The 22,081-nt window shown below is 40.9% G+C and overlaps 1 protein-coding gene across 1 annotated transcript; it reads right to left on the bottom strand.

Moving 5' to 3' along the window:
• Nucleotides 1–498: 498 nt before the first annotated feature.
• On the bottom strand, nt 499–20,564 carry LOC139459764 (crystallin J1C-like). Its single transcript, XM_071241425.1, has 8 exons — nt 20,442–20,564; nt 17,468–17,644; nt 14,210–14,293; nt 13,110–13,202; nt 11,302–11,458; nt 11,016–11,173; nt 6,522–6,661; nt 499–3,753 (listed from the first exon to the last, which is right to left on the bottom strand). Exons 1-8 carry the CDS (start codon nt 20,503–20,505, stop codon nt 3,658–3,660), a joined length of 969 nt encoding a protein of 322 aa, XP_071097526.1. The 5' UTR covers nt 20,506–20,564; the 3' UTR covers nt 499–3,657.
• Nucleotides 20,565–22,081: the final 1,517 nt, after the last annotated feature.

The raw sequence follows: 22,081 nt of genomic DNA, 5'->3' as shown, positions 1-22,081 counted from the left end.
GTATATGTATGCTGTCATGGTAACCCAGGTGTATATGTGTTGTCATAGTAATGCAGGTGTATATGTATGCTGTCATGGTAACCCAGGTGTATAGGTGTCGTCATAGTAATGCAGGTGTATATGTATGCTGTCATGGTAACCCAGGTGTATATGTGTTGTCATAGTAATGCAGGTGTATATGTATGCTGTCATGGTAACCCAGGTGTATAGGTGTCGTCATAGTAATGCAGGTGTATATGTATGCTGTCATGGTAACCAGGTGTATATGTGTTGTCATAGTAATGCAGGTGTATATGTATGCTGTCATGGTAACCCAGGTTACCCAAGTGTGACTGCTTCCCATGCTGTGATCAACATTAACCGCATGACACTCTCAAAGAGTTGATAAACAAACATGGCTGAGAATAGATAATAGCAGTGCCATTCTTCATGTCCATGTGATGATAAAAGTGTTGTTGGTTGACGTGAAGGAAATAATGCATACACCATTTATCCACATTGACGGATTTATTTCCAAAAAGCATAGTGTGTAACAAATAACAAAATATATATGAATAAGCATGATACATATTGCATAAAGAATGTAGATATAAACTCTGTCAGCTGTCCATCTGGAATATACTCTCACTTTCATAAAGCAACAGCTCATAAACTAAGGGAGCAAGCATTTGTTCATTCTTTGTGTTCTTTTGTTTTTTTGGGGGGATGGGTAGGTGGGTTGGGGAGAGTGTGACTCTCAGGTAAAAAAAACCAAGCACCTGTTGTACCAAGACAAAATTACATGTCTTTCATTGTTGCCAAAAAATAATATTGTGCTCTTTTCTTGCAGACAACTGTCGATAAACACATGGGGTATAGCAAAAGATATTAACTGAGCACCTCATCTCATATCCCGGCCTTGAATGTAGACCACAGCCACTGTCATCCAGAAGAGCATTGCTGATATGGTTTTGATTTCTAGCTCATGAGCGAGAGATATTCTGTGACTAGCCAGATTGAGACAATATGTTCAAGTAAATGACACAGAATGGGTCAAAGGTATTTGTCATGATATAATGAAAATATAACATCCTGGATCATCAAGAATAGGGTGTGGTTCTTTTGACCCCATTTCACCTCACCACACCTACAAAATACAACTGAACAATACTGGAAACCTTACATTGCAAGGTCATCGTTTACAGACTAAAAAATAAGAACAATGGGGCAATGGCAAGTCTGAAATGCAGGTTTGTATGTTTTGTTGAGCATGCCTATCAAAGAGATTAGCTAATCTAATGCTTTTTGAGCAAGCCTATCAAAGAGATTAACTAATCTAATGCTTGTTGAGCAAGCCTATTGGATAGATTAATCTATCTCTCAAATAAGCTTGCTCAACAAACATTCTATCTTACCGAGGCAAGAGAGTTAACTGACTACAAAAGTCCAGTTTACACCCTTGCCGAACAAGGCTAGAATTCCTACGCTTGATCGTAGTGCCACCAGTAGCTATTACGAGTTATGTCCCTTCTATGCCTCTCCTGTGGAACAATCAGATTCCACCTCCTGTTTCACTTGCATTTGCTTCAAACAAAATGGCGGCGCCCAGTCAAGACGATTTGATCGATAATCAAGACCTATATTGTGATAAAACGGGTCTTACCCTGCAAAGTGCTTCAAATCACGCGAGCACCTTGATTAAAAACATGAAAAGATGTGGAAAATATCTGTTGACAAGGAGTTGCCGGTGCACATGCTTTGTAAATCCTGCAATTGACCTAAATCTGCATGACGGTTTACGAACCAGATTTCAATTTTGTTGCACAATTTTGACTGGACTATGCATACACTCATTAGTCCACAAAGAATGTAACTCCATAATTCCAGCCTAGTTGGGCAAGGGTGGAAACTTGACTCTTGTCGTCTGTTAATCTCTTGCCTCGGGAAGATGCAAACATTCATACATTTCAATCATTTGTTAATTGATTGTTTGAAAAGCAGTCCTTCTAAAGAGAAAATATTATCAACGCAATTGTAAGTATTTGCTGAATCAACTCTCCATTGTTATATGTCACTGAGGATCCTTGTCTCTTTGTTACAAACAATGGCTGACTCAGCTGTCTTGCAAACACACATTTTTATACATTTTGTTCTGAAAAGGCTCAGGGTTATATTGAAAACAACACACTTTGAATTTCAGACTATGTGTATCTGGGACTAGCCTTGGGACAGACAAACCTCAATTGCAAGTACCGTATTCGACGTAATAAGCGCCCAGGGCGCTCTCAAAATTAGAAATAAGGGTCTCTTCGTAGAATGTTATTTTGGTGAAAATAAAATAGCCTTGAAAGATAAATGTCGTGGTTTATGCTGACAGCCTGAAATGTTTATATACGATAGATATATTTTTCCAGAATTTAAATGCGTATTATACGCGAATGAATAAGTCTTTTGAACATTGATCAATCGGAAGGGGTGCTAATTGGGATTGTTCACCAGCAAATATATTAGTAAATATCGCTGTGGGCGCTTATTAGAGCAGGGCGCTTATTACGTTGAATACGGTAGGTCCTGGATTATTCTCTGAATATCTCATAGTGCTCAACAGGGATCTATCATTCAGTGTTCTGCCAAGAAACTGAACAAGTGGGGACTGGGACCCCTTCAGGATAAATTCATGGGGTCATTTTCAAAACTTATTTGGCCACACCCTGAGGGATCATACAGTTTATTGATACAGAATCACTGTCCACAATTAACATTACCAAAACACGGAATGTTTCGCATGACTTCTTTCTCAGATGTAACATACTGTAGCTACAACGTCCGATGTCACATATTTAGCCTCAATAGCTTGTCTGTCATCACTTCCCTATTGAGATTTGTCTGTCACCATGGTCACTGTCAGGTGACCAATGCGAAACTTTCTGTGTTTCACAAACATAAGATGTGGTAAGCGATTTCTGCGATACCAGGGTTATTTGAACCAGAAACATCTTTGGTATTATCAGAACTATGACAACTTATTTGCAAAACTGTGTAAGCTGAATTCTGATTGGATCATTTGTGACTTTCGACCAATGAATGGCACTGATACCAACTGAGATGCATGAGGGACCAAAAATCAGGATGTTTACATTCAATAACTGAAGCAGGTGTCCAAGAGATGTAACATAATTTTAAGACAGTCAGCGACTCCATAATTATATAAAATAAACCCATCTACATAAATGTGCCCGATGTCCCACAGAGTAAATATTATGCACCAATAATTGAATTGTGGCGAGAAACCCACAAGGTAACTGCCTCAGCAGAACACTGGATATACAACATTAATATTTTCACCTGTAACCATGGTAACACAGTACACAGGCACCAGAACCCTAAAAGCATCCAATACATGTATACATCATTGTTTAATCCTCATACACAATTTTCGTTATTTTCAATATTTGGTGTTTCATTAGAAATTGTAAAAAATTATCGTCTTATTATGGAAAAGAGATTTGGTGATCAACAAATATGGATCAATGGCCTGACTGCACTGTAGAACATGTTGATTGGTCAATAGAACATCTGTGCTGTGCATTTCATTGGACAAGCTCTTCTCTTCCTTTCCACAGGCCAGATGTCTGCTGTGCCATGGTAACTCCTGGACAGTATGTGTGGAGGGACGTATCACATAAGTTTGACAAGCTCATCAGCGAGGTTCTTGATTTCATTGTAGTGATTTGTTCGAGACCTCCACGACTCAGGAATGCTGTCTAAACCATACTGAAAATATATAAATGACGTTTTTGGAATAATCGTCAATTTTATTAAAATACAAATTAAGACTGGACCTGGCAGACAAGTTTTGTTTGTTTGTAGTTTAAAGCAGCACTCAGCAATATTCCATCTGGTCTGACATGGTCTGTAAACAATGGAGTCTGGACCAGACATTCAGTGATTGACATCATGAGCATCAATCCACACAGTTTGGATATGATGACATGCATGAGCCAAGTCAGCAAGACTGACCACCCGAATCCGTCTTACAACAAGCATGGGTTGGTATAGAGCAAAAAACGTAAAAATGTTCCTCTCTAAATGAGAATGACAGAGCCAGAACACCCCAATCCGTCTTACGACAAGCATGGGTTGGTAAAGAGCAATCCTAACCCAGATCTTCATGGGTGAGGCAGACCAGTAGTTACAAGCCTGAGAACAATCCACACCGCTGGGATACAATGAAACATAATCAACCAGCTCAAACACTGGCACCATGAAACATAATCAACCAGCTCAAACACTGGCACCATGAAACATAATCAACCAGCTTAAACACTGGCACCAACTGACCCAGACTGTGGTTGATTCATACAGGGAGGGGCACCGAGGCCCTACTTTGCCCCAGAATCCCCATGGGTTCAGTCTGGGTACAAAACTAGTAAAATCCTAGATATTTTTTATATTTGTATACTGTAAACAGCTTTATTTCTGCGCTGTAAAATATTGCGAATACCACACCAAAGACAATACTGCGACAAGATATTTTTGCGAGTTGCCGTGTTGAGATGACCTCTCGATTACCAAACAAGAGACAGCTTCTCTCCAAAGCTAGTTAATCTGAGTTGGCCGGAAAGTTGATCGGGTGGGATTGCGATTATCAAATACGATAATTGACTCAACTCAGTGTCATGACTGTGAATTTGAATGCAAACAAAATTGTGGACAAAATTACAAAGGACACTGACGCAATCAAGCGAGGTTGGAAGAAGGCAGAATTACTGTGAGGTAACAGTGACACTAATTGGTCTGTTTACACTGTCATTTGTGATGTATTGTGTGACTATTCTGCATTCATTTGTGTTTTTTACTTATTGAGTAACTTGTGGTTCTGGTTGATGATTTCAACATTTGATGACGTGTTGCAATGAATAAAGTATGTATGTATCATTTATACTTATTTTTGCGTTTTTAATTTTTGCGATTGAGTCTCGTTCGCAAAACTTGCAATAATATAACGGTCGAAAAAAATCCCTGTTTACAGTACTTATCCTGCATTACTCCTTAATGCATATTACTGCTTGTTCTTGACAGAGAAAAGAGCTGTGTGAAGGTCTTTGCTTGAAGAAGTTGTTCCAACTAGCTGAGAGAAGAACCCCATCACGCAGCTCCCACGTGACCAAAGGAAGTGAGGTCACGGATCCTCATATTACTCTTGTCACTTGCTGAGTCAAGACCTGTTTTTTTGCTGTAGCATAAACTTGTTAAAACCCTCACATGTTTGCTATTTGAGTTAACGTCTATTGTCTTTTGTGCCTACGGTTTGTATTTTGTACTTTCCGTCAAGAACAAGCAGTAATATGCATAAAGGAGTAATGCAGGATAAGTAAAAAAATCTGGTATTGTGACCACCCAGTTCCCATCCCCATTAATCCAGGGCATTATATCTCCGAGGACTGACTTGGCTCCAGAATCCTCATGGGAACAGAGTGAGTATGGTTTAACGCCACTTTGCAATATTCCCCCAATATCACGGTGGGGGACACCAGAAATAGGCTTCACACATTGTACCCATGAGGGGAATCGATTCCGAGCCTTCAGTGTCTGGAGCGAACGCTTTAACTGCTAGGCTACCCCTCGCCCCTCTGGGTACAGAACTGGTATTGTCCCATCCTTGATAATCCAGGGTATTACTTCTTCATTCTGTTATTGGGGGCACGGGCGGCCCAGTCGTCTTAGGCGCCGCGATTCGCTGAGCAGAAACCTATGATTGTGGATTTGAATCCCGTTTCGCCCCAATTATGTTTCTAGGTTTGTCAGCACCATACTCGTGTTCGTGGGTTTCACCGAACTGGTAAACGTCTAAGATCTGCATTACTTTGGGCTTTCCTCCCACTTTAAGCTGACATGCTGTGATATAACTGGAATACTGTTAAAAAGGCTGATAAACCCAACTCACACACACACCATTCTGTTATGATAAACACCCTGGATCCATTTGCCACCATAGCTTTGTTTTGAGTCCAATACAAAATATACACGTGCAAAAAATAGATGTCCTATCAAATAATCCCGGTGAGTGAGAGAAACTGTGCAAAATTACTGATAAAAGATACAAAAGGAAATCTGAGTGAGTGAGTGAGTTGGGTTCAATGCTACTTCTAACAGTATTCCAGTTATATCGCGGCATGTCAGCTTAATGTGGGAGGAAAGCCCGAAGTGATGCACGTCTCAGACGTTTACCTCTTCAGTGAAAGGGGTATGGTGCTGACAAACCTAGAAATTTAATCATGGCGAACCGGAATTCGAACCAACAATCATAGGTTTCTGGCATGCCCAAGGGACACAACTCTGCACAGCGAATCGCAGCGCCTTGGACAACTGGGCCATCTGTGCCCCCCAAAAGGAAATGTAACCAAATATTAAAGTATGTACCTATTTATTAAAAATACTGCTCAACTTTCAATTTACATGTCCAAATTGTTTTTTAACCGCCGAGTTTGAAACTGATGAATACTTATGCCCCAAGACTATATATGTATTTCAACACTAACCTGAGCAGCCATACAGGCCCCAATGTAGCCTGATCGGGAGCAGTTACCGCCCCCTGCTCTGCTTGTGGTCCTCACTGGTCCAATAAAATCGCTGGCATTAATGATGGCATGGACGGCAGTCTGCCACGCACCGGGAACAGCTGTCAGGAAGTGAACAAAACACATGGCATGTAATTTATGTGTTGACAGATCTGGGTGAGATTATATATAGTGTTGCAGTAAGTCGGTCAATAGATTCTATCAGCGAACACATGCCATACATGACAGCATGCCATGCTTCCGAACATTTACATACTGTCACAAACTTGACACAGTGAGTGAGTGAGTTGGGTTTAACGTCGCTTTTAACATTATTGCAGTTATATCACGGCGTGTCAGCTTAATGTGGGAGGAAAGCCCGAAGTGGTGCAGGTCTCAGACGTTTACCACTTCGGTGAAACCCACGAGCACAGGTATTGTGCTGACAAACCTAGAAACATAATCAGGGTGAACCGGGATTCGAACCCACAATCGTAGGTTTCTGGCGTGCCCAAAGGACACAGCGAATTGCTGCGCCTTAGGTGACTAGGCCACCATTGCCCCCCACAAACTTGACACAACAGAACCAAACAATAACAATGTTTGAAATATACATAAAATGTTATTAAACGTAAAAATGTTCCTCTCTAAATGAAAATACAGTACAGTGTCTAAGGCCTTTGCTACCTAAAATGTCTAACGTCTTTACTGCCAAAATATTGGAATAATTGTCAATTTCATTAAAATGCAAATTCTGGAGTTTTGTTTGCTTGTTTGTTGCAATCCACCCATATGACATGGTCTATACATAATCGAGTCAGGACCAGACAATCCAGTGATTGACATCATGAGCATAGATCCACACAGTTTGGATATGATGACATGCATGAATCTATCTTACGACAAGCATGGATTGGTATAGAGCAATCCTAACCCAGATCTTCATGGGTGAGGCAGACCAGTAGCTACAAGCCTGAGAACAATCCACACCGCTGGGATACAATGAAACATAATCAACCAGCTCAAACACTGGCACCATGAAACATAATCAACCAGCTCAAACACTGGCACCATGAAACATAATCAACCAGCTCAAACACTGGCACCATGAAACATAATCAACCAGCTCAAACACTGGCACCATGAAACATAATCAACCAGCTCAAACACTGGCACCATGAAACATAATCAACCGGCTCAAACACTGGCACCATGAAACATAATCAACCAGCTCAAACACTGGCACCATGAAACATAATCAACCGGCTCAAACACTGGCACCATGAAACATAATCAACCAGCTCAAACACTGGCACCAACTGACCCAGACTGTGGTTGATTTATACAGGGAGGGGTACTGAGGCCCTACTTTGCCCCAGAATCCCCATGGGGTCAGTCTGGGTACAGAACTAGTATTCTGGCCACACAGTTGCCATCCCGAATAATCTAAGGGATTATATCTCTGAGGCTCTACTTTGCCCCAGAATACCCATGGGGTCAGTCTTGGTACAAAACTGGTATTCTGGCCACACAGTTACCATCCCCAATAATCTAGGGGATTACATCTCTGAGGCCCTACTTTGCCCCGGAAACCCCATGGGGTCAGTCAGGGTATTGGCAATCCTTGATTGTTTGAAGCTGCACTCAGCAATATTCATGTACAGTGTCTAAGGCCTTCGCTACCTAATATGTCTAATGTCTTTACTGCCTAAATGTCCACTACATACACTAACCTAATGCCTACATCCCTTACAGCCTACTCCACCCGATGCCTACAATGACTAATGTCCACTACATACACTAACCTAATGCCTACATCCCTTAATGCCTACAATGATTTATGCCTACTAAATACACTAACTTAATGCCTACATCCCATACGGCCTACACCATCTGATGCCTACAATGACTGATGTCCACTACATACACTAACCTAATGCCTACGTCCCTTGATGCCTACAATGACATGTGTACTAAACACACTAACTTAATGCCTAAATCCCTTATGGCCTACACCACCTGATGCCTACAATGCTTAGTGTCTTCACTGCCTAATGCACTCAATGCCAAAGGGCTACACAGCCTCATGTATAGAGCTTTGCCTAAAGGTTTAAACTCAACAGTATCACAATATATCGATTTAGTTATTCTGTATGTGTATAAAAACAAATTTCCCCTTTCTAAGACACAATTAAGCACCATAATGATAAATATGATGTAGGCTGGTCAATTAAATGTTTCCAAATGTAGAAGGCCCAATGCAGTATAAGGACTAAAGCAGTACAAGGCCTAATGCACTGCAATGTCTAATGCATACCAGGCCTAATGCAGTACAAGGCCTAATGCAGTACATGGCCTAATGCACTAATATGCCCAATGTACTACGAGGCCTAATGCAGTACAAGGCACAAGGCCTAATGTTGTACAAGGCCTAATGCACTACAAGGCCTAATGCAGTACAAGGTCTAATGCACAACAAGGCCTAATGCAGTACAAGGTCTAATGCACAACAAGGCCTAATGCAGTACAAGGTCTAATGCACCAATATGCCTTATGTACTACAAGGCCTAATGCAGTACAAGGCCTTATGTACTACAAGGCCTAATGCAGTACAAGGCCTAATGCTGTACAAGGCCTAATGCTGTACAAGGCCTAATGCACTAATATGCCTAATGTTCTACAAGGCCTAATGCAGTACAAGGCACAAGGCCTAATGCTGTACAAGGTCCAATGCATACCAGGCCTAATGCACTACAGGACCTAATGCAGTACAAGGCCTAATGCACTACAAGACCTTATGCAGTACAAGGCCTAATGCACTAATATGCCTAATGTTCTACAAGGCCTAATGCAGTACAAGGCACAAGGCCTAATGCTGTACAAGGTCCAATGCATACCAGGCCTAATGCTCTACAGGACCTAATGCAGTACAAGACCTAATGCACTACAAGACCTTATGCACTACAAGGCCTAATGCAGTACAAGGCACAAGGCCTAATGCACAACAAGGCCTAATGCAGTACAAGGCCTAATACAGTACAAAGCCTAATGCACTACAAGGCCTAATGCTGTACAATGCCTAATGCACTACAAGGCCTAATGCTGTACAATGCCTAATGCACTAAAAGGCCTAATGCACTACAAGGCCTAATGCACCAATATGCCTTATGTACTACAAGGCCTAATGCAGTACAAGGCCTTATGTACTACAAGGCCTAATGCTGTACAAGGCCTAATGCACTAATATGCCTAATGTTCTACAAGGCCTAATGCAGTACAAGGCACAAGGCCTAATGCTGTACAAGGCCTAATGCTGTACAAGGTCCAATGCATACCAGGCCTAATGCACTACAGGACCTAATGCAGTACAAGGCCTAATGCACTACAAGACCTTATGCAGTACAAGGCCTAATGCACTAATATGCCTAATGTACTACAAGGCCTAATCCACAACAAGGCCTAATGCAGTACAAAGCCTAATACAGTACAAAGCCTAATGCACTACAAGGCCTAATGCTGTACAATGCCTAATGCACTACAAGGCCCAATGCAGTACAAGGCCTAATGCAGTAAAGGCCTAATGCAGTAAAGGCCTAATGCAGTACAATGCCTAATGCAGTACAAGGCCCAATGCAGTACAATGCCTAATGCACAAGGCCTAATGCAGTAAAGGCCCAATGCAGTACAAGGCCTAATGCAGTACAAGGCCCAATGCAGTACAAGGCCTAATGCAGTAAAGGCCTAATGCAGTAAAGGCCTAATGCAGTACAAGGCCTAATGCACAAGGCCTAATGCAGTACAAGGCCTAATGCAGTAAAGGCCTAATGCAGTAAAGGCCCAATGCAGTACAAGGCCTAATGCACAAGGCCTAATGCAGTACATGGCCTAATGCACTAATATGCCCAATGTACTACGAGGCCTAATGCAGTACAAGGCACAAGGCCTAATGTTGTACAAGGCCTAATGCACTACAAGGCCTAATGCAGTACAAGGCCTAATGCACAACAAGGCCTAATGCACAACAAGGCCTAATGCACAAGGCTTAATGCACTACAAGGCCTAATGCACAACAAGGCCTAATGCACAACAAGGCCTAATGCAGTACAAGGCCTAATGCACATCAAGGCCTAATGCAGTACAAGGCCTAATGCACAACAAGGCCTAATGCACAAGGCTTAATGCAGTACAAGGCCTAATGCACTACAAGGCCTAATGCACAACAAGGCCTAATGCACTACAAGGCCCAATGCGTCATGGCCAATACCTACAATACATTATGCCTACAATGCCTTATCTCTAAAATACTGTATGCCTATAATGCCCAGTAAACAGCAATATCTAATGCCTGATGTCAACAATGACAACTCCTACAATCCCTCATGCCATCAATAACAGCTTAGTTCTTTTGACTCTTCACACGTGAAAGGTCAGGTACTCCAATGGTTATGTTGTATTCACAACAAGCAGCCAACTTACTACAAGCTCTGCCAAAAGCCTTGGCCACGTCATTGTGGGGCGTATCTTTCTTCTGTAAGACGGCTCGGAGTTTTCCTGCCTGGTCGTCCGATAGCTTGGATGCCGTCTGCTCCACAGCATCAGGGCTTTTCCCATGGATGATATAGTATTCCAGCAATCTGTGGGCATTCAGCAATCAGTATAAAAGCTTGGAACACAGACAGGATCGAACAGGATCATAATTGCAAATAACTGTAATTAATCGTACAGGAGATTACCCATTTTAAAACAAAACATGTTCCAGTACCTTGCTGATGACAGAGCACAGGAAACAGCTACTGGGGTATTATGGGAGATTTTGACGAAATCCTCGACCTTCTGCAACATATCTGCTTTCCCAGCATAGAGAGCTACCACTGGAATAGATCTGATTACACAGTCCATCTGGTCGTCAGTGTCAGAACCTGAAAAAATGTCCAGCACTTCTCATTACCAACTAGAGCCAATATTTACATTGTCTAGTTGCTGCTTAGTACAGGAATAATGTGTGTGTGTCTGTGTCAAAAAGAGATCTCACTGTGTTTGTTTGTTGTTTAACGCCACACCCTGCAATTTTCCAGCTATATGTCAGCAGTCTGTTAATAATCAAGTCTGGACCAGACAATCCAGTGATTGATATGAGAATCGATGGGATACGATGACATGCATCAACCAAGTCAGCAAGCCTGACCATCGATCCCGTTAGTCGCCTTTTACAACAAGCATAGTCGCCTTTTACGGCAAGCATGGTTTGCTGAAGACCTACTCCAGATCTTCATGGTTTGGTTACTGGAGTGCCTTGAATTGAACAGAATTTCAATCATACCACACAGTGCCAGGTTAATGTGACACGAATGCCCAAAGTGTTTGTTTGTTTGTTTGTTGTTCAATGCTGCCACAAAGTGAAAAATGTCTTTTGAGTCCCAACAACATGGGTACGCTGCTGACCATGGATCACAACCTGGGATTCAAACCCATGACCAAAGGATCCTGTACAATTTGGCCACCTTTGACTTCTTGGCCACTCATGACTACCTGACTTTCGATGGGTATCATCTTCTGGAAGGCAAGGGAGTCAACTGACAATAAAACTCCATTTTCCACCCAGGGCGAACTGGGATGGAACATAGTTCGGAGTGGGCGAGAGGTCAAAAGCGCCAGGCTAGCAAGCACCAGGTGCTGAGATCGTATCCCGCTAGTGACTGGGTTGTTTTTCAGCCTTGGGACCAACAATGTTTACAGGTCTTTACAGTGTTGTCACTACTCCAAGTGTACAGTACATTCACCCTGTGCACCAGGTGGTGGAAACACGAATACGTACATCCACCCGAAACACAACCGAAACACGTGTGGTGTCACCCTGGGCAAGTGACTCTAGTTCAAATGTGCCTCTCTTCACCCAGCAGGCAATGGGTACCCGATATGTGAGGTGGATGTAAAACCTTCTAGCGCCTCTGAGCAGCTTGGGTTGTATACTCCCCAGGGAGTTGAGAATGATAACTGGAATGCAAACAGATCCACTGGTCGGGGAACAATCATAACCGCATTTGAGCAGATACTAGTGCCTGGATACCTACGGTATATAAATGTGTAAGAAAGAAAGAAAGTCGGAGTAATGTTTGACTAACCTAATGACTCTCTGAACAGTAAAATCAAAATCGCCAAAAGGAACTTCAAGATGAGCAACTATTTGATGTGACTTAAAAAAACTTTGACTGGACAGTATTTATTGCAAAATGTAGTGAGTGAGTATGGTTAAGCTGGACAACAGAGATGGGCTTCACAAATCAGCGTTAGAAATTGGTACCAGTCCCGTAGTCCTTCCCAAACTGTCCAATAGTAAAGGTATCATAATAACGAGTAGAAATTTGCCATTTTTAGTGGTTTTGCTATGTGTTATAATTTATAAGGACTAGTGGAATAAAACTGTTCTATCCCTTCATATTGTACCCATGTGGGAATCGAACCCTGGTCATCCACGAGACGAGCAAATGCTTTAACCACTAGGCTAACCCACTACCTCTTGTCAAATGCAAATGCTAATGACTTTCATAGTGTTTGTTGAATATTACTGACCGGTGTTGGTTTTTCCCTCGCTGTATTTCTGGAGGAATTCCCGCACAGAGCCATTCCTGTATGGCCCCTTCAGACGCTTGGCCCCAGTTTTTTCTGAAGCACAGAACTAATCACACTGAGAACATGACATACATCTGTGGCACACCTGATCAAAATAGTGCAATTTGCAAGAGTGAGTGAGGTGGGTTTTAAGCCACTTGGAACAATATCACAGTTATATCATGCGTGTCAGCTTGATACCGGAGTTGAGCAGGTTTAAGGGTTACCACTTTGGTAAAACCCAAGAGCATGGGTATGGTGCTGACAAACCTAGAAACATAATCGGAAGTCCGGGACTTGAACTAAAAATCATAGGTTTCTGGGTCCCGGAAACACTTGATATCTTTCAAACTTAATTTCTGAAAAATGAAAAGCTTGAAAGCTCTTCACCACTTTCTACCTTCACTTCTGAAAGCTGCTAAGAAAGATGGAAGCTTGAAAGCTCAACAGTGTTTCCAACTTCTTACTTCTCAAAGACTCACATTTAACAGTGACCCAAAACTGGCTGTTAGTCTCCGCTTCTTTTTGCACTGTAAATTTCACTATAGTATGATTTGGGGGTGAATATTTAGATATCGCAAAGATCTATATATACGTCTTTGGATATCGTCAAAGTGAATCAAGATGTTCCAACTGCTCCAGTTTTATAATATACATATCATAAAGAGATATCTCGAAACAATTTAATCAGATCTTGTTATTTTGAATTTCATGAAAGTTGTGACTAAAGTCAACATATGCTTATGGCTGAATGAGGATAACTGAGTTATCTATCGTACAAATACTAAATATGAAGTGTGCCCTTTGAATTTATGTCTCTATTGAATGCTGCAATTCAAATGACAAAAGGTGATAAATACTGAGTTATTTGCCAGCTTAAAGACATGCATAAGTGTCGTCATCGTTTCATAATATACAATGTTATCATTTTCATAATTTTCAAAATAGATACATATGAGAGAGAGAGAGAGAGAGAGAGAGAGAGAGAGAGAGAGAGAGAGAGAGAGAGAGAGAGAGAGGATCAACATGGAACAGAATATATTCCTTGCCTCTAAACTCACCCTTTTCTTGTACTGCTTTTTCATACACCGACCCGGGTCCGAAGACATCGAACAGAGTTTTCTTCATTGCTGCCAGATCGATCCCTGTTTTAAAATATAACACTTTTGGTTATGATGAAAAATACCCAAACACAGGCCACGTGATTCATAAAGTAAAATTCACATATTGCACAGTTTTCCTCTCCAGTCCCCCTGACACTGCATCATGTCCTCCACTTCAACCCTCACTTTGAAGCCGAAAAAAATTCAACATACAGCACGTACACAAATACACGCCACAGTTTTGAATTCTGTGGGAAATTCCCTGTTCTGTGATATCATCCATTTTAGGCACAGCAAAATTACTGAAAATGACCTCTGAAAATTAGGTACATCGAAAGTGTTGCCATTTTTTACGCATTACTAAATCACCATTCACGGCATTATTTACAGCATGTTTTGAGATCTATATTTCGGATATTTACTTGGAGACATGAATTTCAAAAACAGCTTTTTAGTGATCATGGGTATATCGAAGGTCCTTGAACGAAAGTACACATGATCATTGAATCCTGCTGTTTATTGTTTCAATTATGATGTAGATTTTGCATATCTTTTATGCATTTTTTCACACAATTAATTTCACTATGATTATTTATCAATGTTCAATATGATATATGTAGATATAGGCAACAAAATGCATAAATCTTTGATAATCTACTATTTACTTGAACATTGTTTATATAAGAAATTGATAAGTTTATAGTGTCATATTCAATATTTGTAAACAATATATAAACCGTGACATGTACCCCGTTGGTTACACCTTATACGATATCCTGATAATTATATACCAAAGGAGCTTTCTTCGCATCTTTAATTGTATAATTGTAATATGAGATAAAGAGAAATAATCACATAATAAGGAACAAAGACATGTCCAATATTGAATATAATTTTGTTTGTTTTGAAATATTCATTTTGGTACTTGATTACGTAATATTGATGCCAAACAGGTGCGTGTCTTCTCCAATTAGATACACGGTAAACTATCTAATTGTTTACCTATTCACGACATTATTTACAAAAGCAGTCATTTTATGTTGTGTCGAAAACATCAAGATTTGGCATACCTGGAACGAAAATTAGGGGATATATATTAATCAAAATACCAAAATCGTCTCCTATGTTTTCAAAGAAATAAAACCAACCATGACGTCAAACAAAATGATGTCATTTCTTATTAATTCATCACATTTGATGATAAAGCTAGTGCTCCATTAACAATGGTGCAACATTATTCAGCATTAGTCACAATCAGGAGAATGTTGGAATCTAAGGACTCATTGATAGGTTAGACAGGGCCATCCATTTCGCTTTTACTGCCTTTTTTAAGACGTACAATTTCATAATTTCTGGGTTTTTTTATATACCTAAACGTATACAGTTTCAATATCGATATTTGTGTCAGTATAGTTTGGTTTCTTGTGAACAAAACACCATGAAAATATATTGTCCTTATCCACAGCCAATTCTCGAATAGACCTGAGTTACAATAAACTAGTGCTATGCATAGCGGAGTTATGCCCCCTTTACCTTGTATGTGAGTGAGTGAGTTGGGTTTAACGCCACTTTTAACAGTATTCCGGTTATATCGCGGCGTGTCTGCTTAATGTAGGAGGAAAGTCCAAAGTGATGCAGGTCTCAGACGTTTGTCACTTCGGTGAAACCCACGAGCACGGGTATGGTGCTGACAAACCAAGAAACATAATCGGGGCGAACCAGGATTCGAATCCACAATCATATAGGTTTCTGGCGTGCCCAAGGGATGCAACTCTGCCCAGCGAATCGCGGCGCCTTAGATGACTGGGCCAACCGTGCCCCCCATAACAGAATGGAGAAGTAATACCCTGGATTATCAAGGATGGGACAATACCAACAATACCAGTTCTGTACCTAGAGGGGCGGTGGGGTAGCCTAGCAGTTAAAGCGTTCGCTCCCGACTCTCCCCCCTCCCCCCTGTATGTGTGTAACCTCTCTGTCGTCTTTTGCCATCATCATCGAGGAAAAACAGTTTTCGTCCTTTCTTTCTTTTATTGAATGTATAACGTTATACATAAGTATATAAATCCATTTGATATACATTTATGTCAGATAGTAGGCAGTATTTTCTTCGCTCACAGTTTCCGTAAAGCTGCTAAATAAAAAAATCGCCACACAGTACTTGTATCGGTGTACGAAAAAGCGGAGAAATTTGCTGTTTTTAAACGCAGAATAAATTCTCGGGACAACACACAGCAGTGTCTTTTTTTCAAAATGCAGTTATATTTACACCATCAGATTGGACATTTAATATTCTACATCTGTGTGTAATTTTAGAGCCGGAGGTAGATCCAGTGCCGCGTGATCGCAATTCTCGCACAACCTATACTTTACAGACCTCAGGAAAATGTGCAGCAGTAAAAATAAAATAACTCGCATCCAGCAGGTTAAACAAGGGTTTTCAGTTTCGAAAAAACAATTCACCCTAACACACGCAACATCACCATGGTCATCTCCCAACAATCTGGGTCATGGACGTTTTTCATGTAGGTCTACGTACACATGGTTTCCCTTGCGAACTCATTCTCTTTCTGGAGCTAACAGGCCATAGGAATTGTGATGCAGGGATGGACGGGTAGGCATATAGATTCTTTAAAAAAAGTAAAGGGGTCAAGATGGAAAAGTCTTCTGTCAAAAAACTATCGGATAGATGTACAGGGTACAGTTAGTTTCGCTGAAAGTTTGGATTTCTTCAAAAACGTTTTCTCAGTTTTTGCCTCTTTTTAAGATTTTGAGAGCATGTCCTGCTTTGAAGCCAACATCTATGAATATAGATACTGAAGGATTCAGTGGGCAAATCAACACATTGACCACAGTACGTGGATGTGCTACAACGCCCACGATTGTCTAAACAAACATGATGCAGGTTTTTTTGTTGATTTCCTTGTTTGTTGTTTAACGCCCAACTCAGCAATATTCCAGAGACTAATGGGATCGGGTGGTCAGGCTCGCCATCATATTGCTGGACTATTGCTGAGTGCGGCGTGAAACAAAAAACAAAGTCTACCGGCATTTATTTATAGCGTTTATGACCCAGATTGTTGGAACCTTTGAACCTAGGCACGTTTCCACTTAGGATCGAAAGAAGAATGAGAAATGCATGGTGTGAGATAAGAAAATTGATACTTATAAGTTTACTTTTTAGGTGATAAGAAAATACATTGCTTTCTTTACTACCTTTATTGGCCACAAGGGACCTCAGAATGACCAATTCTTGGTCACCATAGCAACTCTGTTCCCCAGTTTCAACCTCATAGAAAGGATTTGACGACGGCATCAGAAACTCAATCTCTTCCTTTCCATCGATGATGCTTTTCAGAGTGTCGTCATTGTATATCCAGTGCAGGGGCTCCACTGTAACAGGCAGTAATAATAATAATAACAACAACAATTATATTAACTAACAATATATCATCCTGGAATGCAATGGCTTCCTAAACAAGGGATGACATCAGACAGATCCATGATAACGGAAAGGCTGTGTTACCATTGGTTACAAGAGCGCTAAGCAGCATCAACTGAAACATTTTTTTTCTGTAAAATATAAACAAAATTTAACAATTCATAAATAAATTGTCATGTTTTTCAAATTTGGGAATGAGAAATACATCCATGTGATTATTCGTTGGTCTGACTGGACCTGAAACCACCTCAATCATCAGATCCTTTGTTTTCGCAAAATGGCTAAGAGTAATAATTAAGCGCCCTACTCCAATAAGCTATCTCCAAGACCAATCTGTAAGTAACCTTTATCAGCTCTCCCTACCAAGACCGAAAAGTTACGTGACAATCCATAATTCTTGTGTGTGTATTTTTAGAAAGATTCTACCCCTGAAGATCCGAGGTAGAATAGGTCTTCATCAACTCATGCTTGTCGTAAGAGGCGACTAACAGGATAGGGTGGTCAGGCTTGCCGACTTGGTTGATGCAAGTCATCGATCCCAATTTTGTGGATCGATGCTCCTGATGTCAGTCACTGGAATGCCTGGTCCAGACTCAATTATTTTCAGACCTCCATCATATTGCTGGAATATTGCTGAGTGCGGCGTTAAACAACAAACAAACAAACAAATAATTTTCGGTGAAACCCACGAGCATGGTATCTTGCTGAAAATCTAGAAACATAATCAGGGCGAACTGGGATTCGAACTCATGGGTGGCAACCCTGCACAACTCGGCCTTAGGTGGCTGTGCCACCTGTGTCCTCGCTTATAAAGACTGCATGCAGCTTAGTATATGGTGAATACGGTACTAGAGGAGATTATACATGCATATTCTTTTATCACTCTTCAAACCACTCTGAAACACTTCAAATTGATTACTTTTTTATGATAATTACGAAAATTAATATGTAAATATAAACCCTTAATACTTGCGCATCGGTTTTATATTCAAAACTTGCACTTTGTGGTAACTGGTTTGGTGCAAGGATGGTGATGAGCCATGGTGGCTTTATTTGATTAAGTTTGGTAGATAAAAATAGGTGAGGTGAAATGGGGTTTAACATCCAAGATTATTGTACTTATATAGCGACGTGCATGTATGTGTGTGTGTTTGTGTGGCTGCTTGTACTAGTTCGGACTGATGCCGATTTATAGTGCTAGCCCACTGAGATACCATGCCGCAGTTTAACATGATACCCCACTCAGACACAGTATACTGACTCTGAGCCGACCAGTCCTTGTTTTAGCCCATTAATGCCGAGCGCCAGACAGGGTAACAACAAGTACCATCTTTTAACGTCTTTTGGTATGACCTGGCCGGGAATCGAACCCCTGATCTTCCGCTCTCTGGGCAGATGCTCTACCACTAGACCACGGAGGAGGTGGTAGATAAAAATATCCATACTGTGTGGTGAAGGTATGATTTGAAGTCCTACATTATCTGCATTATTTTCCAAACAGTGAGTTGATATTCCATTCAACTGAGGTCCATAAGGTATGAACTGCTATAAAATATGTTGTCAAGAAATTAAGGGGATATAACTCTAAATACTATTCTTCTGAGGCCACTGTGTAATGAAGACCAAGTCATTCATTAATAGCTTTAAGGAAATATCCTATTTTGGTGTAGCAGACGCCCATGAGCTCCATACAGTGGTGGACCATGGACCTGTTTGGGCAGAGTTTGGTGTCTTTCATTATTCTTAAAACAATGCTTTCCCATTATTCAAAATAATTCATATTGTGTACTGAGGTAAAACATATATAATGAAAAGATTAATTACATTATTTCGTTACTAAAAACTGTTTTTGTAAAAAAAATTCAGGTGAGTGAATACGCCAACTACAACAGACAGACAAAAGAGTTGCTCCTTCCCAGCGCGTGACACGTTTGTTACACTCTCGGCCATAGCTGTGGGAGCTTGCAATTAACAGTTAATTCTCAACATCAAGCAAAGTCATTTATCCTGCAATGAATGTATATTTGTTATCTTTATGTACACTCAATGTAGTGGTCTATGGTAGATAACTCCGGACGGCTTAATGTGTTTATGGTATGGTATGGTCTAGGGGAGATAACTCCGGACAGCTTATGTTATAAAATGCACTCTTCAGTTAGGGAGTAAGAAAAGGGAGAGTTCCAATATGTCTGCCTGCATGTATGCCATCAAGCTCCTTCCCAGCGCGTGACACCTTCGTTACACTCTCGGTATTGTTAGAGAGCTCCGCGAACGGGCTATTGCTGTGAGGAGCTTGGTATGCCATGTGATCTGTGTGAATTAAAACCCTTGTTCTACATTTCCCGAATCCATTATACAACAATATCTTAATCATTTTTTTGGGGGGGATGGAACCTATTTTCAATGATAGATCTAATTGTGGTCTTCTTTTTATTCATCAGAAGGCACCATTACACAATCGTCTAGGATCCCTAATAACATGTAGCCGAGAGCCGCGATGGGGTCCGACAGACTGCCTTGTTCCCATCGCGGCTCTCAGCTAAATAACACGTAATCCAACAAATCACATAGCCTGTGCATATCTCAGTCAGTGTCCTCAACGGATAGCCGGCAGTAAACCTTCACGGCTTGATTGAAAGTCTAGGCATTGTCATGCGTTATCTCAGAGACCATATAATAGATATCTATTATATGGTCTCTGGTTATCTCTTTACAAGCAGTTAATGGCTGTGTTAAAACATTGTTTACCGGCCGCATCTGCAACCAAGGCTCCAACTACAGCAGCACTACGCCTTGCTTCTATAGTCGACATCGCTGTGGGTCGTTCTTGTTCAGTCAACTCACAAGTTCAGAATAGTGCATAGATATTCACGCGAGACGTGAGCGTTCTAAGGGAAGTAACTCGTATTTTCTAATGATGCGCGTCTCAGCGAACAGTCCGGGTTGTCTTACAGATGCATTCGGCATTCCGGATTTCTGAATTTCATTTATTTTTCGAGGTTTTGATGTCTTATCGGTATTCTCTGTTGAGCTTATTGCAATATACTGCACGCTTTGAAATAGGTTGATGAAATCAGCCAAGATGCTATGGTATTTAGACTACTTATTAATTCTATGGCAGCTAAGGTGATCTGTGAAATACGGAAATTACAAACGCTTAATTCAAAGTACATATGCTGTGCAATAACGGTGGTCCAAATCATTTTGTTACTATAATAAAGTATGTAATACCCGGTTATAAAAGGGACACGTTCACATTTAAATATCTAAAAATAAATGATTTGATGTAATGACATCTCTAATACATATTACAAAACATATCAGTAAAACACTGCACACTTATTCATAATGAAAACATATTTTCTAAATTTGTAAAATTAATCAAACGTTACACATTTCATTAATAAGATTTAACATATGTCGTTACTCATGCATTTATAAAATACAGGTTATGATGTAATGTTCCCAGTCTCAAATGTCATCGTATCCTTATTGAGTGGATCAATGCTCATGATGTCAATCACTGGATTGTCTGGTCCAGACTCGATTATTTACAGACCGCCGTCATAAACAAACAAACATTTATGTCCCACATTTTCATCTCGTCGCGTTTTGTAACGCGATTGAACAGCCTCTGGTGTAGGCCAACTCTACCCAAAGCTATTCTAGGAACTTGTGGTGAAGTCAAGAATGTTACTCGTCGGCGTGATGGACATACATCAACCAAGTCAGCAAGCCTAACCACCCGATCCCGTTAGTCTTCTCTGATACGACAAGCATAGTCGCCTTTTACGGCAAGCATGGGTTTCTGAAGACCTATTCTACAAGGGATCTTCACGGGTGTACGAAGGAAACGGACACCCGCGTAGGTACAAATAAATAACATGTAATATAATCAACTATTGGTTGGCCCCGTTTGGGTGGTCAGACCAGAAGCGAAGAGATCACTATGCGACAATGCCGTCTTGGCCATGCGTCATCCATTACATCCATTATGTATCCCTTGTGATGAGAGAATCACGGTCAAACATGTCCTGCTTGATTTTCCCATCACAATGATCAATACCGCCTCCGTGGTCTAGTGGTAGAGCGTCCCGGGTTCGATTCCCGGCCGTGTCATACCAAAAGTCGTAAAAAATGGTATTTGTTGTTAACCTGTCTGGCTTTCGGTATAAAGGGGCTAAAACAATGAGCTCGGAGTCAGTACACTGTGTCTGAGTGGGGTATTCACGTTAAACTGCGGCACAGTATCTCAGTGAGCTAGCACTATAAGACGGCATCAGTCTGGACTAGTACAAGCAGACACACACACACACACACACACACACACACACACACACACACACACACCTCGGTATATAAGTGCAATAATTTGGGACGCGACGTTA

This window comes from Haliotis cracherodii, unplaced genomic scaffold (genome assembly GCF_022045235.1).
Source record: "Haliotis cracherodii isolate W230 unplaced genomic scaffold, xgHalCrac1.p SCAF_13, whole genome shotgun sequence".
Taxonomy (NCBI): Eukaryota; Metazoa; Mollusca; class Gastropoda; order Lepetellida; family Haliotidae; genus Haliotis; species Haliotis cracherodii.
Note: the sequence above shows the minus strand (reverse complement) of the source record. Positions and strands in the feature narration are given on the sequence as shown.